The sequence below is a fragment of the Bison bison genome, unplaced genomic scaffold, assembly GCF_000754665.1.
Source record: "Bison bison bison isolate TAMUID 2011002044 unplaced genomic scaffold, Bison_UMD1.0 scf7180017864215, whole genome shotgun sequence".
Taxonomy (NCBI): domain Eukaryota; kingdom Metazoa; phylum Chordata; class Mammalia; order Artiodactyla; family Bovidae; genus Bison; species Bison bison.
The window spans coordinates 1,769,868-1,787,814 of NW_011494787.1; the positions used below are offsets into that span (position 1 = coordinate 1,769,868).

The 17,947-nt window shown below is 43.0% G+C and overlaps 1 protein-coding gene across 2 annotated transcripts in view; it reads right to left on the minus strand.

The window, feature by feature from the left end:
• Positions 1 to 7: 7 nt before the first annotated feature.
• MXD1 (MAX dimerization protein 1) overlaps positions 8 to 17,947 on the minus strand; it is a 28,727-nt gene continuing 10,787 nt past the window's right edge. For both annotated transcript variants that reach the window (XM_010845299.1, XM_010845298.1), the window contains exons 4-6: positions 5,986 to 6,100; positions 4,109 to 4,268; positions 8 to 3,920 (exon numbers count right to left, since the gene is read on the minus strand). In XM_010845299.1, coding sequence (XP_010843601.1) covers positions 3,730 to 3,920; positions 4,109 to 4,268; positions 5,986 to 6,100 — 466 coding nt within the window. In that variant the 3' untranslated portion in view covers positions 8 to 3,729. The remainder of the gene's footprint in view (positions 3,921 to 4,108; positions 4,269 to 5,985; positions 6,101 to 17,947) is intronic.

Consider the following 17,947-nt stretch of genomic DNA (forward strand, 5'->3'; position numbering starts at 1 on the left):
CAAGATATTGCTAGGCAGTTGTTCTGAACATTACAATCCTACCGTTTATACTTTTTTCCCCCACACCCCAAGATTGGCTTTTGGCCACTTGAGGGACAGAGAAGAGACCCATAGGAAACCCAGGGAAAGACCCTTTGCTTCCTTCGAAAAAAAAGGAAAGGTTAAAGGAGAATGCCCATCTTTAAAAAAAAAAAAAATCCTCAAGCCACTTAAGTGGCCAAATGTAGGGTCAGGGCCTTCTTAGAGCTCAATTCTGAATCAGCACTGAAATTATTTTAGCTTTGGGTTGACAGGAAGAAAAATCTAGGTCCTGCTCAAAAAGGTGATGGTCTTTGAAACACTAGCATAGATATGTGACTAGAGAAAGGAGCCGTGGTCACTATCAGCACCTTGAATCCAGATCTCTGCTTAGCAAAAGAAACCAAAAACACCCTGGGTGCGTGCCCGCCATTCTAAGCCAAAAGGCAGGGAAAGTTAGGTCTTCTGGGTGTTAGCAGAAGCACACAGAGATTTTCTCACTGCATGAAATTAAACTGCACTACGTACTCTTTATTTTCTCACTTGCATTGCAATGGTTATCAATAAGAGTGTAGATTTCTTCTTAGTTTCTTAAAACCAGTTTTCACATAAAAATATGCATGTGCCTATATTTACACACATCTATTATTTACGTACAACAGTCAAAGTCTTAAAGGCTGGGGTTTATATCTTTGCCCATCCCCTCCCCCCAACAACCCTAATAGAAAGGTTTTTCATTTTGCTTAAAAAATTAAAAAAAAGAAAGAAAAACCAGAACCAAAAAGACTGTCTAGCTTTTAACAGTCATGCTGGTGGATAAGTGAATGGCAGGGCAGATTGGCAAATCAGGGGGCTGATTAGCCACGTGGGGAAGAGGATTAGCTGCCTTGGGCTGAGTTTGCTGGTCCTGAAGCTTACAGTTTTGGTTAGAGAGAGGCTTGTCTGGCACGCTGATTTGGTCTACCTCGAGCTTTGAAAGTTGGGTCTAACCCTGGTGTCAGTTTATCACAAGTGCATTAAAAATATAGAGATCTATCAAGTTCCACATTTATATGCCATCAAATGGAAAAGGACCAGACAAACAGTGCAAAGGTCAAATAATCACTATTTTATATCGGGACAGTACATTTCATATTTCAACCGAAAGACAAAAATGCAGTTTAACTCAAAAGGCACAACAATTAAAACACAGAAAATAACGGCATCTCTCAGATGCCTTATTTCTAAATTAAACAAACAAAATACATGAGTTTTGTTCCCTTCCCTCCCTCAACGCAAGCCCACAAGCTTTTCCCAAAGTCTTAAGTTTTCGATGCCATACAGCATCCAGCATCGTGGACTTGTGAGGCGCTTGAAGGTAGCAATTAAAATGCTTGCGAGGTCTAGTGAATGGCATTCAAAAGGGACCTCAAAGTGCAGTTATATCTTTTTTCAAACATGTTACAGGCTGAGCTGGCTCTTTGAACACTATCACTCTGCTTAAATTCAGGAAGCAGGCTTTAAAAATGCAAAAGGCATACAAGTTGTATTTCAGTGCAAATCTTCAGCTGGTAATTGGAAAAGATTCCAACAATTAAAAAACAGAAAAAAGAAAGAAAAATCTTTTGTATCACCTGCCCCTCCCCCCACCCAAAGCTGAAATGAAGAGAAAAACAGAACAAAACAAAAATAGAAGAATTACAGATGACTTTGGAATCATTTAGGAATCCACTACTTCCAATTAAAATTTTTTGAATACATTAAGAAATCATTTAAAAAGCAAAAATAAACACAAAGGTAATGTTTCAGACTGCTCTTCACGTCTAGAGTGAGCTTCCGTGTGGAGTGCGTTTGAACTTTTAGTTGTGGGCAAGGAGGGGGCGCTGAGGAGGTGCGAGGCTGTGCTGGGGGAGACCGCAGGCCAGCTGGGGGCACAGGTGGCCACCACTCCCGCTTCAGCCAGTGAGCCCTTAGGTTGCAGTGCGGCTGTAGATTTTAGGAATGTTCTCATCACTTTGTGACACACACTCTGTTTCAGCGTCACAGTTATTACAAATGGTTCAAATTCAATGAAAAAGGTTCGCCAGAGGTTGGAAACATCGAGACCTCGAAAATATGAATGCAAAAATATTAAGGGGAAATGAACCAATTTTGTAGATACCTACATACAAAGTTTCTAGAACATCTATAAAAGCACAAAGTCATAAGAATTTATTTTCCATTACATTAGTTTATATAAAATGAATAAATAGTATTTATAGATTTAATGTGTCTTATGTACATATACATGTGCTCTGTTTTAGCTTAAATAAAAATGCTACAAAGTGGGAGACCACTTAAGGGAGAAATCATAACCAGAAAGAAAAATCAGCCTTTTAAACTATCAACCCAAAAGCCTCCATAAAGAAGTTTCTGGGTGCGTCCAAAAACAGTGAGGAAGGATTCTAGTAACACTGTACCATCCCCTCCTGTTCACCTGCAACAGAGAGTAGAAATGTGGACTTTTCCCCTTTCACTGATGATGGACACTAGCTCAGCTAGCGCCAAAGCTCAGTTATTGCTGAAAGTTACATAGGAAAATAGATTAAGATTGGACCAAATATCACTTATTCGGGAAAAAAAAAAAAAAAAAGAGGCATAATCAGTTTGTGTTAAGTGGGAAATGGAGATCTCATTTATCTCTGAGGTAGGAAAAAAAAACGTTCCAGAGACAAGTAGCAAAACCAACTGGAAGGGGAAACATGCCTTCAGAGAGCAGGCACAGCACGGACCCAGGGACAGCGCACAAAAACAGACCATACCATTGCGTTTGTGAGGACAAATGATGTTGGAACTTCTGTAAGCAAGGTGTCCATCCGAAGGTTAGAAATACTGCTCCTGTCTGCACGGGGGTTGGGGCGTTCACTCGGGGTGTGTGTATACGTGTGTGTCTGTGTGTGTATGCGTGAGAAGGGCGTGTTTTCTGGAGGTATTCCTGACTCGTCACGGGTGGTGAGGGCCAGGGCTAAGTGCTCTTCAATGCCACTTTCAAAGCTTACTTTGGAGTTCTAAGATCAAGATCTCCACTTGAAAAGTTTGTTTCCTTCAGTTTCCTAAGCACAAGACACATTTGGACATTTCTGCTAGGCATGTCACACAGGAAGCCAGAAAACGTTAAGGAAGGTCTAGAAGAACACACGGGACAGTAAGTAAGAGGGGGAACTACCGAGATGTGTGAGGGGCTTATTCGGCCTCAGAGTTCTTGGATGCTTCAAACGGATTGGAATGTACAGTCTCTCAGAGAGACTTGTGGAGAGAAAGAGAGAAGCTAGAGGATGCAATCAGAAATCCAGGATCCTGGTCGGCGTCCCCCAACTTCGTGCGGGGCTAAGCAGCATTCTGCCACCCCAGACTGAGCAACATGGAGTCGAGATGCCCCCGGGTGTCCTGGCTGCACTGACTGGCTCAGCAGGGCCGGCCTGCCCGACACTGGGCAGGTGCGGGCTGCTCAACCCTTTTTGAGATGGAAATTGGGGATTTAAAAAAAAAAAAAAGAAAAGAGAAAAAGAAAAAGGAAAAAACAGAAACCCACAATCCTAAGCACTTCCTTGACAACTTTAAACGCAGCTGCTCTTGGTGACGTGGTACACGGAAGCCGACGTGCGAGGGGATTGTGGGCAGGTCCCATACGCTACCTAAATTGGAGCCGACAGGGAGGACCATCCGGGCGGCAGCCGAAGCGACCACGCTCTCCTAGAGACCAAGACACGTCGTCTTGTGACTGTCCTGGAGCTTTATTCTCTTGACGCTGGAGCTGGAGTAGCCCTCATCACTGCCCAGGCTTTGCATGCTTCCCCGCTCGTCCGAGTCGCTCACGCTGCTGCAGCTCCAGTCCAGGTCGCCCGTGAGATAGTCTGTGCTCTCGACGTCCACGTCAATCTCTTCTGTGGGGACGAGACAGACCTTGGTGAGGGCCCGCTTTGGGAAAGACGAGCTCGGCGGCGGGCCCTAACCGCTGAGGGACCAGGAGGCCGGCTCCTGCAGGTCACACCCCTTGACTTCTCTAAGTCAGGGGGCTTCTTGGTCCCCCCTCTGCCCGGGTGGAAGGGGGCGGGGGCGGGGGGAGGCTCACCCCTGTCGGAGTCAGAGCGCTCCGAGGAGACAGTGGAGCCGGTGCTGTCCATCCGTATCCTCTCGATGCCCAGCTTCTCCAGCTGCCTCTTCAGGTGCCGCTGCTCTCGCTGCAGCTGGTCGATTTGGTGAATGGCTTTTCTGTCACAGTCTTCAAGTTTCTGTGGGTCGAAGGGGCAGTTGTTGAAGGGCGCGGGCACATTTCACAATCGGTGATGGCCCCGCACCTCCCTGTCTAGAGGTGAAATATGCCAGTTTCCCACAGAAGCCGTCTGCCGTGTCCCTTGTTGAGCTTCTTGCGGGGACAGCGAGCTGACTGGCTGGTGACCCCGTTTTCATCTACCTTTATCACCATCAACAGCACTGTGGAACCTGCACTGTTGTGTGGATTCCAGGGTGAGCTGACACACTGGCACCGGCCCCCTCAACTGCCACAGTGAAAAGACCATGGCGGGAACCCCCAACCTGGTCTCCCTTGTCTGTGGTGACGCCTCCCCCAGCACCTACTCTCTGAGCAACTGTGTGTGACAGAAGCTTAAGAAACATACCTTTTCCTTTAAAGGTATGTTTATTCAAGTACACATCCCAGTTACACTGGTGACTTTTTGTGTCAGGCCAAGTCTCCGTTAACTTCTGTCTGTTGGCGGGAATGATATTCCCTTTTGAAGTTCTCATTCCGAACTGTCCAAATAAGAGCTTAGAAAACACATTTTCCTAAATCACTTTGTTTTCACAAATCTGTTCTCCAGTGTCTCAGATAATTCTTCAGATAATTATGAAGATTGTGTAATTGTGGTTGTTTTGCTCTAAACAGAGGTTCTTGCCCCCTGCTGCAGAACTGCCATGTATGCAGGCTACTAACTATAATTCAAGTGACATGTGTCCGCTTGTGACTATAACTATAAAAACACGCTAAACAGTGATTTTGGCCCAGGATTTTACCCTTTGCTTTTCAAGACACATACTGTGTGCTGACTTTGTTTCAGACCCTCTGGGAGGTGCTGGGGATACAAGGTGAACACAAAGATCTGGTCCCATCCTTGCCTGTACTCTAACATAGTGGACGGAAACAAGTGAACAGTCACACAAACCATGGTCAGAGGTCAACTGTGACGAGTCCTAAAGGGAGAGATTCAGCAGTAAGGACCATCTCTTAACAGGAAGAAGGCAACTCAGTCATGGAAGGCGTCCCTGCACCGCGATACCTGTGCTGAGGTCTGAAGGATGACAAGAAGTCATCTAGGTGAAGAAGGGAGGGAAGAGCGCACCACGCAGAGGGCACAGCATGTGCAAAGGCCCCGCGGTGAGAGAGCCTGACAAGGGCAAGGGACTGAGCGCAGGGCTGGGTGGGGAGTGTCTGGCATGAGCTGCTGCTGCACAGGCAAGGGTGTGGGAAGGGGGCAGGTAAGGCAGGCCTGGCTCAGTATGTCCTGAGCAGCCACGGAACACTTTTCCATGTGGTGACATGTTGATTTGAACTTTGGCAGGACTGACCTTGGGAAGCAGGAGATTAGCTTGGAGGAGCCCTCTGAGGAGTCTGCTGCAGTACATGATGGTGTTTATGGAAACAGAGCAGGCTGTGGCATATGTAAGTCTTGAAGGCATGTGGCTAAGGAGCAAGACGATATCAGGATCAAGGGTGACCCTGAGTTTCTGGCTCGTACATCACATGGACAGCTGGAAGGACAATTTAACTTCTGGTTCTTGGGGGGTGAGAATTACTCGGTTGGGTGCTGGACAGGTTGAGTCTGTGATTCATCCAAGAAGCAGGTTGGAAGAGTTCAGAGGAGAGAACTGTCCCGGAGACAGTCTCTCATAACAACAAACAAACCCTTAGTGGGCAGGTCAAGACAAAAAGGTACCTCAGGATGCACTTACCTTTATGTGCAATTTGGCTTTTGTTAATAAACTCAACGTAGTGTGTCGATTTGATTCTGGACCAAGTGGCACCAGCCCTTTCAACTTTTCCAGGCATAAGCGAAGGTGGGCCCGTCTACAAAAACAAGATCAAAGAAGCACTTGAGACTTTCATAGCTGGCCAGAAGGCGCCCGGGAGAACAAGCTTTAACAGAGTATGAAGTTGCCCAGGCCCACTGAAGACAAATGCCACCAGGGACTTCTGGCCAAGAGAACATCTTTTGAAATTAGGCAACTCTGATAAAAACCAAGGAGACGCAAAAATCCCTGGTTTTCTAAAATTGAGTCTATAACACACATCAAAGGTAAACACTGATATCTATATACTATACATGCCAGTGAGAGAATCCTTTGAACCCATACCTCTCTTTCCCCTTTCAGGATCACTAAATCACGACAACTATATCTTGCTGTATATAATATTTATCCATGTGAATGACAAATGTGTATGGTTATTCGTTACAATTATTTTAATAATAGCAAAGATTGAAACAACCCAACCCATCATCAATAGGGACTGGTCAAGTGAATTATGGTGCACCCAGACAGGAGAGTACTATGCAGCTATGAAAGACAATGAAAATATGCTCTATGCATTATGAGGAAAGAGCACTCAGATATGCTGTTAAGAAAAGAAAAGCAAGATACCAAACTATGCCTATAACATGCTATCTCTGAGTAAAAATAGAAGAAAAATTATTATCTATATTCATGTTTTCTTGTGTGACATAAAGAAAGTCTGAAATGATACATAAGAAACTAGTAACAGCAACTGGGCAGAGAGGTATCAGGGCTAGTCGGACAGGGACAAAGACAGAGAGGGGATTTTTACTGAATAATTTGTTACAGGTTTTGGTTTTTCAGCCATTCAAAAAGTTAAATGCATTTTTTCAAGAATAAGGAAAAAGCCCATCAGTGGTATTGCTATACCAACAAGCATGCTGAGAGCTGGCAAGGACCACCTGTATGTCTTGGAGCGGGACAGAACAGGAGGAAGGCCGCCCGAGGCAGAAGCTGCAGACACTCACTGAAGAGACAGTATTCACTACAGACCAGAAGCATAAGAGTCTCTACAATTTTGGAAATGAATACTTCACTGAAACCCTGGTTTAGGCTTTATTCTGGAACCTAGCAGATTTTGTGAATGTAAGAAACAGCTGAGGTTCAGAGTTCTTGCTTCAGTGAACCTCTACCTCCTCAAAGCCTTTGCAGGCCATTCCAGTCCACAGGGCTTCCTCCTTTTCCTGAGTACTTTTTATACAATTCATTGGGAAATTCACTGTTCTGCCTGAATTTTTTGGTATTTGTGACTTAACCATTCATTGCTAACTCCTTAGCAAGTTGGGATTACAACTTAACTACTGTTCAGTTGCCTTGATGCCTTCCCCTCTCATATATGTGCTTAATACATGTTTGTAGCATGGATGGTGTCTTCTATTCCACTGGACCAAGTTTCTCGGGGCTTGAGTAGTTCTGAGCCCCTGCCTCATCTGCTTCTGAGCCTCCTTCCTCATCTAGCTCTGGAGGTTGCCCTGAGGTCTCCAAGGCTCCCTAAGCCCTGATGTCCAGGGGTTAGGAGCTCGAGGAGTCCAGCATTCATTCCTGAGCTAGGAAGATGTAGTGGTACAAATTCTGTACTATTTTATAAGACTTCTGCTTGCTCTGAAAACCTGCCCACGTGGAATGGCCGCAAACAAGGACTCACATTAGAAGTTTGCTCCTTCAACTACTACATGAGGAGAAACACAAACACAGGAGCTGTGTATAAAATGTACTTGTTCACCTCTTCATAAAAGAGCCATGAAAACAGATCCTACTATTAGAAACACTATGAAAAACTATGATTAGTCATATATAGTTATCTAACTTATTCCCACTACAAAGTTTACACATTTTTTTAAAAGTTCAAAAATTAAAATGAGACCTTTTTTTCAGCCTGCTCACTGCAAACACTGCATGATTGAGAACAGTGTCATATTAGTCCTCCTATGATGTGGGTTTATCTACAGATATGAGTATGTACATTTTTAAGGAAGTTTGTTTTCTGATAAAAATAATAAAAGTCATCTTTCCATGCAGTGTCATTTCTAGTTATTCAGGGAGTCGGGCCCAGAAAAGACAATTTCACTCCCCAAATGGGGGTGGCCAAAGAACACTCCCAGTTGTGAAACTTGAAATCAGCCATTTGACTGATTCAAGCTTAGAGTAATACATGTTCGTTCAGTATTTGCTGACCTAGTTTTATGAAAATAGGGCCGCAGTGCTGCTGGATTTTGTAGAGATCCAAAGTCAGCGGGTGTCTTTGGAGTGCCTGCCTCAGCCTGCTACAGCGCCTCACTGCTCCAGCCCCATAGCTGCCCTGCCCACCATGCCGCACACACATCCGCAGGCTGGTGCCTGGACCGACCTCAGGGGAGGGATGAGGTATGTGAGGAAGCTTCAGTTCTATCACAGAGCAGTGAAATTCAATTCTTGAGCCAGATGCAGAAAAGCAAACAGACCCCTCTGTAGCAGCTTCCACTGAGGGTCCTCGACTCCAAGACACACCCCGACCCCCAAGCTGGGACCCAGAATCCTTCAGCCAGCTGTGAGCACACATGGACCTCCTAGATCTAAAACAAGTAGAACAAGCTCCTGTCTCGGCTCTCTGTCCTCAGTCCTGACCCCTCCCCTGCCCAGGGCTCTGGCCTTCTAGAAGGAGCCTACTGTTCCACCGTGAACCTGGCCTAACACCCTCTTCCAGGAATTAGCAGGTTTGGCTGTATCTCCTCAACAGGAAGCCACTCGACACTTCCATCTGACCCTTACTTGGATCCCCTCTCATCACATATTCAGACAGACCTCTTCCTGTTGTCTAGAGCTGCCTCCCAGCTCCCCACCCCGACCCTGCCACCAGCAGAAAAGGGTAGTCAAATCCTGGCCCCCTCCTGCCCCAACTGCCTCCTCTTTTTGCACTGATCCAACTGCTTTGTAAGTGATGGACTTTGACAAACCTCATCTGCTGACTCTTGAGAAATATTGCTCTCGTTATTGTGAATAGGTTGATATACCTTTGATCTACAGTCGTACAGAGAAACCAATCTTTGATCTGGATGCTCAGAGTCAAGTGTGGCCTATAACTAGTGATAATTAAACTAGATGCAAACTACAGCTTCTCTTTGGTATGCTTTTTTTTTAGTATCTCAAATTTTATTTATTTTTGTTTTTAATTATTTTTATATTGTGAATGTGTCAGTCACTATACAACCAAATATTAGCGTAGTGATTAGGGTAAAGGTTTGGGACTCTGGCCTTGCCACTTATTTCCTGTGTGACCTTGAGCAGATTACTTAACTCCATGCAGCATCCGTTTCCTTGTCAGTAGAGGATGACAATGCCTCCCTGTGAGGCCTGTCGTGAGTATTGACTGAGATGGGGTATGGAAGCCCAGACCAGGGTCTGACGGGAAGTGCTCTGTATATGGTAGCAGTTATTCTTTCAATCCTAGCTTCCTTTGAGGAAGGATAATTGCTGGGAGCAAACACAGATAATTATAACCCTATCATATTCCTTTCAAAATCAACAGGGAACTCAGAGTGTCTCACTCGGTAAACAGAGGCTGTCTGGTTAAAATCCAGTTCACTCAACTCTTCCTTAAGGAAAACGGACATCTTTTGTCATTAAAAGATTTAGTGGAAAATCTAATCCATTTTCTATGGAGATACAGGTCTTGCTTATGCCAAAGGTACTATTTTTTTTTTTTTTTTAACATTTAAAATATTAGCAGGGACTTTACAAAGCTAACCCCCATCATGCAGAGGCAGGGCTGGAAGGGACTCCGCAGTGTGGAGGGAACCATCTAAATCACATGAAGACTCCTGCCTACATCTCTAGTTCGAAGGCCAAAGACAAGTAAAAATTGGGGCAAATATGTACGGACCTTGGAAATGCAAGCTCATTTCCGGATGTGTTATCCATACCCAGAAAACCTAAAATATTTCATGTACGATAGCAAGAAGAAAGGAAAGCACGTCTAAGTACAGACTTAAAATAGTCTGGGAAGGCTCTCTGGGAAGAAAACTGTAAAACTTTGCTGAGAGACATAAGAAAATCTGAATAAATGGAAAAAATAGCACATCCCTAGATATGAACCCTCAAGGTAAAAATATCAATGTTACCCAACTTTTTCTACAAATTTAACATAATTCCAGGAGAAAAAAAAATCCCCACAGCATTCTTCTTAATGCTGGGAAATTAAACTTCATCCAGAAGAATAAAGAGACTGCCAAAATTCTTGGAGAAGAATGAAGAGGACTATGCTATACTAATCATTAAGTTGTATTACAAAGTATCAATAATTAAAAACAGAATATACTAATACAGGAAAAGGTGGACAAATCAAAGGAAGAGAAGAAAAACATTCCCAGAAACAGACTTAGGAATAGATGTGAATTGAGCATATAATGGAGCTAACACTGCAAATCCTTGGAAAAGAACAGATTACTCAGAAAATAGTAGGGGAGTGGGGAATAAATATCAAAAGACATTCTAAATATATTAAACATTTAAATATAAGGTATATTTGGATATGACTTAGTTCTGTTCTTAGTTTTCCTTAACTCATGTCAGCCATGAATTATGGAAAATTAAACCTGCAAGTGAATGAGGTCATCAGTGAAGTGGGCTCTGGCCTTTGGGGGGCACTTCCTGCCACTCAAGCTTGGCACTGACAGAAGGCACCTGGGTTCACCAGTGTGCTCTCAGACAATTCTGAATGCTGCTCTTTTTATTTCTGCTTCCAGACTCAAGCTACTTTGATTCTATCCACACCTCTCTCGCTCAGGTGAGCAGATTTGTAAATTGATGGAAAGATGCAACAAAAAAGTAAGTCTCCAGGTAGAGATGATGCTATTTGCAGACAGTGCTCCTGAATTTACTCTGTTATCCCTAAAGTTCTACCTGATCGTATGTAGCCAAGACCAGGAGGAATGGTGTGAAAGAGGGTATGCAGGTGTGTGTGTGAGTGTACTGAGAGAGAGGCACTGTTATCAGACATTACTCTTCTTATGGAGGATGTAACTGGACTCTCGCTGCCAGAGTTTCACAGTGAAATGTATGACACAAAAACGTACCAGGCTGGGGCAGAGCCAACAGGATGGTAGCCAGTGAAGAGGACAGATAAGTAATCAGGTTCACAGATGGAAATCCTGAAATATACACTTGGTTGTTTCATTCACTTATTAACCTCTAGCATCTCTCAAAGGATTACTATGCATTGCTACCTTCCTAGGTGCTGGTGATAGAATGCTGAGTGAGACAAAGTCACTGCCTTCGAGGTACTAAAAGTTTAAGTTTACTTCAAACATATAAACAAATTATTGCAGAATCACTTATCTCAGCTACCTTCAGGCTGTGACAAATAACAGCTCTCACTGAAAGTTCTAGAATGGACCCTCCTTTGCCCTCTACCGAACATTATTTTTTCTTTTCCTTTATCTACATCTTGTTTGACTTAACTTCTCCATAAGGGTTTTCAAGCTTTCACAGATTAGAAGCGTGTTTCCCTTTCCAAATAGATAACATTCATTTATCCTTTTACCTGCATGCTGCAGACCTCCTATACCAACTAACAGAAGTGACTGTCTTCCATTTCGTCTTAATCCACTTGAGTCTACAAATAATAAAGCATCTGCAGATGCTGTCCTAATAGTAGAACCTGATTTCTTTGGTAATTCACATGCCTTCTCTTTGAGGAAAGCCATGCTTAATGAACATGATCCACTGGACCTCACCGAGTACTAGTTTTCATTAAAACTGGGCCTAAGACTATTACCAAGGGAGAAAATAAGTTACATAAACCATACCTATTTCCTCTCCTACTTTTGTGTGGACACAGATTTAGCCAATTAAATAGTAAATCCTATATGATAACTGGAGGGTGAAGTGAAGTGAAGTCGCTCAGTCGTGTTCAACTCTTTGTGACCCCATGGACTGTAGCCTACAAGGCTCCTCTGTCCATGGAATTTCCCAGGCAAGAGTACTGGAGTGGGTTGCCATTTCCTTCTCCAGGGGATCTTCCAGAGCCAGGGAAGGTTGAATAACTGGTGGTTGAATAAAGATAATTTCCAATATGGGTATGTAATATGGGAATGTATGAGCTGCATAGTGATTTTAAAAAAGAATATTTAGTATAGACTAAGAAGAAATAAATCTTACGGTGTCAAAAATTACTCCCCTAAAAGTGACTACAGGTCACGGAAATCATAACCTTCTCCAGATTTTGGGTTGAGACCAAAGCCTTACTGGATTACAAAAAAATCCAGGGGAAGAATACAAGTCACTCTTTGAGGGAAAAAAGTACTCTCCTTTTTCTAAAATGGTCCCTTTATAAATATTGCCAAATGCATCCTTATTACTGACTTAAGTGGAATCTTGGAAGGTTTTGAAGATCTTTCATAACTGTGATGGTAACCTTTGTAAAATACACAAAGATAGCCATACATCCTCACTGTATGGGAACATGACACTAAGTACGCAATGCATAAACAGTAATTCATGCTGACTACATTTTAATAACGTCAGTTCTATATTAAAGTATTAAATACATAATAATCTATTTAATATTTCCTTTATAGAGCCCAATTTTAAAAAAACACAAAATATAAATTATAGTACCTGCTAGGTCTATCTCACCCTTCAACTATTAATGTCTAGGACAAAAAGTCAAGGAGTGCCTGAAATTGGCTGAATAATTAGCATGTCTCTTCTACAAGTTCTTCCAAGAGGTACAGTTCAGGAAAATGGATTATAGTAGCACAAATTAGGGTGCACCTCCACACCATCACCAGAGAGATCTGTACACTAATGCCTATACCTTTCCTTTGTAATGACCTGGCTGTGTCCTCAGGGCCCTGTAGCAACAAAACAATGTGGATTTGTTACAACATCCTAGAGTGAAATGTGAATGTGGTCAAGGGTGTTCAAAAGCGGAAGAGTGGTGCAATGCACACCACAACTCAGGCCCCTACCCCTTCCGTGGGAGTCTGGCCATTTGAAAAGCAAGACTCCAGAAGAAACAACTCTAGGGAACTGCAGTCTGTTAGCATATCTTGCCAAGAGAGACCTGACTGGAATGGCTTCTCAAGTCAGACCAGATGCCATGAAATACTGTTTGACCAGATAAAAACAACAGCTTAGGTCAGGCTGCCGAGTCCTCCTCACAGAGCACACACAGAAATCTTTTGTCATGGGGTCAGAAGACTCTGGTAGAGGTACTCTCTCTAGACCAGCTGCTTAATTCCAGAAAGGCCTGCATGTGTGTACCATTCCAGAAAAAATGGGTGTCTACAATTAAAGGAGATGCTAGAGCCTTCTTTTGAAAAGGAGCCCATTCAAGCACCTGACTCCTGACCCACCGGCTGCAGCGTATTTGCATTCACTCAGCCTCCATTTTGCTGAGCAGCGTATTGAAGGGCATTCAAACCAGAGGAATTACCAGCTAAGGAAAAGAGACAGCACAATTATCATCAATAAAGGGCATATCACAGCAACCGAAGACTAAAAGGTTTCCCACCTCCCAACAATAATTAATTAGTGGTAACAACAGTGGGAAACCAGTAGCAATTTAAAAATATATACACATAAATCCAGGAATACCTTTTACAAGGCATGTGTAAGATCCACATGGAAACACAACAAAACTTGGCTTAGAGACATAAAAGAGATCTGAGTAAATGAACACACACATCAAATCCTGGATGGAAAACTCTAATATGTAAACATGTACTTTTAAAGGTTAATTTATACTGAAATTATTTCGTTTGCATTTTGAAAATCCCCAAAGAATTTGGGGTATGGAGAATTGAAAGACTAACTATGAAATTCATCAAGAAAAATAAACTGGTAAAATAAAAAAAAGGAGGAGGAGGGAAGAATAGGGATTTGCTTCACCAGATCCTGAAGTGCATGAAACCACAATGATTAAAACTGTACACTGGTGCAGGAAGAACAGACAAATCAGTGGAACAGAAGAACAAGTCCAGAATCAGACTTAGCCTGAATTTAGTACACACAGAGGCAGCAACTTTAAATAGTGTGAGAACACCGATTCTGTAAAGGTAAATGACAAACAGGGCGACCGTATGACACCTGAAGGGACAACACCTTTTTTTTGGCCACATGGCTTGTGGATCTCACTTTCCCAACCAGGGATTGAACCCACACCCTGCACTGGGAACATGGAGTCTTAACTGCTGGACTGCCAGGAAAGCCCACCAAGGGGCAATTTCTTTCATACACACCCTTCATATTTTAGAATCTTTTCAAAATAAAGAAAAAGATAAATGCCTCAGTAGAGAATTGGGCAAAGCTTATTTAACAGGCTTCCCTGGAAGCTCAGACAGTAAAGAATCTGCCTACCATGCAAGGAGACCTGGGTTGGGAAGATCCCCTGGAGAAGGGAATGACAACCCACTCCAATATTCTTGCCTGGAGAATCCCATGGACAGAGGAACCTGGTGGGCTATAGTCCAGGGTGTTGCAAAAAGTTGGACACAACTGAGCAACTAACACTTATTTAACAGGCAATTCACATACACAGACACAAACTGTCAAAGATAATAAAAACTGTTAAACTGTCTTAGTAATATAAGAATGCAAGTTAAAACAAGCTGTGTGTTTGCTTTTTATCTATCAAAGTTATAAAAGTCTAAGCTAAAACATAAACTTCCGAAGGTGAAGGAAAATATGGCCTATAATCTGCCTGGTGGGCAATCTAGCAGTCAATATCAAAAACCACAACCATTTGGATACCAGTCATTTCACAACCATGAACTTACCCTAAGGAAATAATTATCTATTTATCTATAAGATAGTTTAAGGAAGCATCAATTATATCAGCAAAATACTGGGAAGAACCTAAAATAGGAGACTGGTTATATGAGTTATGGCACACCATATGATGTAATACTGATTTTTAAAAAGTATGCACAAAAATCTAGTGGACACAGAACTTAGTAGGAATGTTGACAGTTGTTGCTGCTGCAAGGTCTGTTACCAGTGATTTTTATTTTCTTTGTGCTTTTCTGAACTTTCCAACTTACTAAACTATTTTAAAAGTTTCTTTCCAAAAAACCATTGAAAAATACATTTCAAAGTTTCACTGATCTCCTTGGGCTGCTAGAATTATGGATGATTTAATTTTTAGTGTATGATTTCTGAAGGCTTTCCTGTGGTTCAGTAGTAAAGAATGTGCCTGCAATGCAGGGGACTCAGGAGATGCATGTTTGATCCCTGGGTGGGGAAGATCCCCTGGAGGAGGGCATGGCAATCTGGTCCAGTATGCTTTCCAGGAAAATCTCATGGACAGAGGAGCCTGGCGGGCTACAGTCCATGGGGTTGCAAAGAGTAGGACATGACTGAAGCGACTGAGCACACAATACACTATATTTCTCAAAATTTTCTATGAGATCAGTTTTAAAACGAAAGAAAGATCATACACTCACCATGGGTGTTTCCTTAGGAGGCTAGACCCACAAAATTAGTTAAAATGCAGAGAAGCACATACCAAGTGACAGATGTATCTACAGTGACACCAAACTGAGCCCTCCACCCTGGGGGCTAGGGTTCTGATGGGCTCTGGACCCCAGCACCTAGTACCCAGCATCTATGGTGCTCCATGAATGCCTAGTCTATTGAATGAAAATTACTGCTGCTGCCTCTGCCACTACCACCTCCATCTCCACCATTCTAGAAATCTTTTAATTGTCCCACCACTGCCAAGATTATTAAACGGGCAGTTTGAATATAATATCCTCATAGTGGAGTCCTGATGCACACCAACTATTCAGAATCTCTTAAGAGCCACAGAAAAGGTTTTGGTGTGAAAAAAACTTAACACAAATCTAATTAACTCTGCAATGTTAAAGAGGAAAAAAAAATCCAATTATTAGAATTCTTTTCTCAATTGCCTTTTTTTTTTTTTTTTTTAGCCACAGCAACTTTTTTTTTTTTTAATGTGATGTTAAGGAAAAAATGGCCTAAGTGTATTAGCATTTTGCAAAGTGGTCTTCTTTTGTAGGATTCAGCTATGAAAACCAAGGAGATACAGCTGTTCAATTGACCATCAAACCCTAAAATCATAAGCATCTACTCTACAAGAGAAGAACCCAACAACTTTAACTCCCTCCCCGCCCTACCCCACCCCCCCCCCCACCCCACCCACCCTTCCCCGTCCCCCAACTGAAGCAACCAGCGCTTGGTTAAATTAACTAAATGTGAGTCCTTACTTCCCTCTCTTCTGCTCACATGCTTTAGACTAGAGGATAAACGATCAAGACCGTAGAAGACCAAATTCCAAAAAAGGAAGGACAATAAGGAAACCAGACCACTAGCCCTTCAATAAACAAATGTTGCCTGGGCACAATCTGAATTATAAGCAACTGGCCCAGTTATGACTTCAAATCCAGTTTTCTAGAACTTTTACCTCCATCGCTTCCTGTGCAGACTGTCTCTGCATCTTTCTCATTAGACAAACTACATTTCTCTAGGATGGAGACCATGCTGATTTCATACCCCAGTATAAACTTACTTAATACCCTAGTACTGAGCACAAGCTCTTAAGACATGGTAGGCAGAAAATAAACATTCTTGAACTGCTAAAATAAATGATAAAATTGACATCCTGTGGTATTCCTGCAGAGGTGAAGCACAAAGCTGGGTACACCTAAGAGCCTTTACCTGAAGGGATGACATTTTAATAATACAAATAAATGCCTATGAGGAGGAGGAGAACTAGGAGGCTTTTCAGCAGAAACAGTCCCAGTTAACCAGTTCCCCTAAAAACCATGGAGATGTAAGAGAATCTAAAGATGAGAAAGAGAAGCCACATCAGACTACCTTTCCACCTTCAGAAGAGATACTCTGGAGTTTCCAGTTCATGATACGTAAATCCCTAATGCATAAAGATGGTCTGATTTCAAACATGGTCAGTCACAATCATAGAGAAATTAAAAGGGGAGAAGGATGCGGAGAAGCACATGTGCAAGGCACACTCACCATCCATCTCCAACACACACACACACACACACACACACACACACTCACACGGTGGAGTAATGCTAAATGTTTGGCCTGTTCCAAGATTCTCCTCCCTAGGATGCGGAGAAGCACATGTGCAAGGCACACTTACCATCCATCTCCAACACACACACACACACACGGCCTGCACACGCACGCGTGCACACACACACACACACACGGCCTGTTCCAAGATTCTCCTCCCTTGTCAGGTCTGGTCTTCCCTTTCACTGATGAAACATGCCATTCAGATTCTGACTATCAGAGTCAGACTCTCTTCAAAGAGGGTTTGCATGAAATAACCACATGTGTTTAGAGAACCATCATCACACATCATCCTGTTCATGCAGAGCACTGAGAAAGCACTCAGTCTGGATGGACAGCCTGTACTTCAAATTGATGGGAGTTCAGAGACCAGATTGGAGAAGGAAATGGCAACCCACTCCAGTGTTCTTGCCTGGAGAGTCCCACGGACGGGGGAGCCTGGTGGGCTGCCGTCTATGGGGTCGCACAGAGTCGGACATGACTGAAGCAACTTAGCAGCAGCAGCAGCAGCATATTGCTTGGTACAAAAACTTGGAGGAAGACACTCCTGTCTGCCCAGTGGGATTACCTTAGTGTATGGAAGGGGGTCGGCTCTGGGGGAGGGTGGTTTCATGGCTTTTTATTTGTACACCCCTGTTGGGTTTGGCTTATGGCAACAAAGATACATTATTTTTGTAGTTTAAACAAAAGTACAATAAAGTATAATTTAAAATGAAATAAATAAATAAATAAATAAAAAATACTAGTGCAGGATCTCAACCCAAACCAATTAAATCAGAATTGCTAGGGGTGAGGTCTGAGCAGTGTGTGTGGGGGGGTGGGG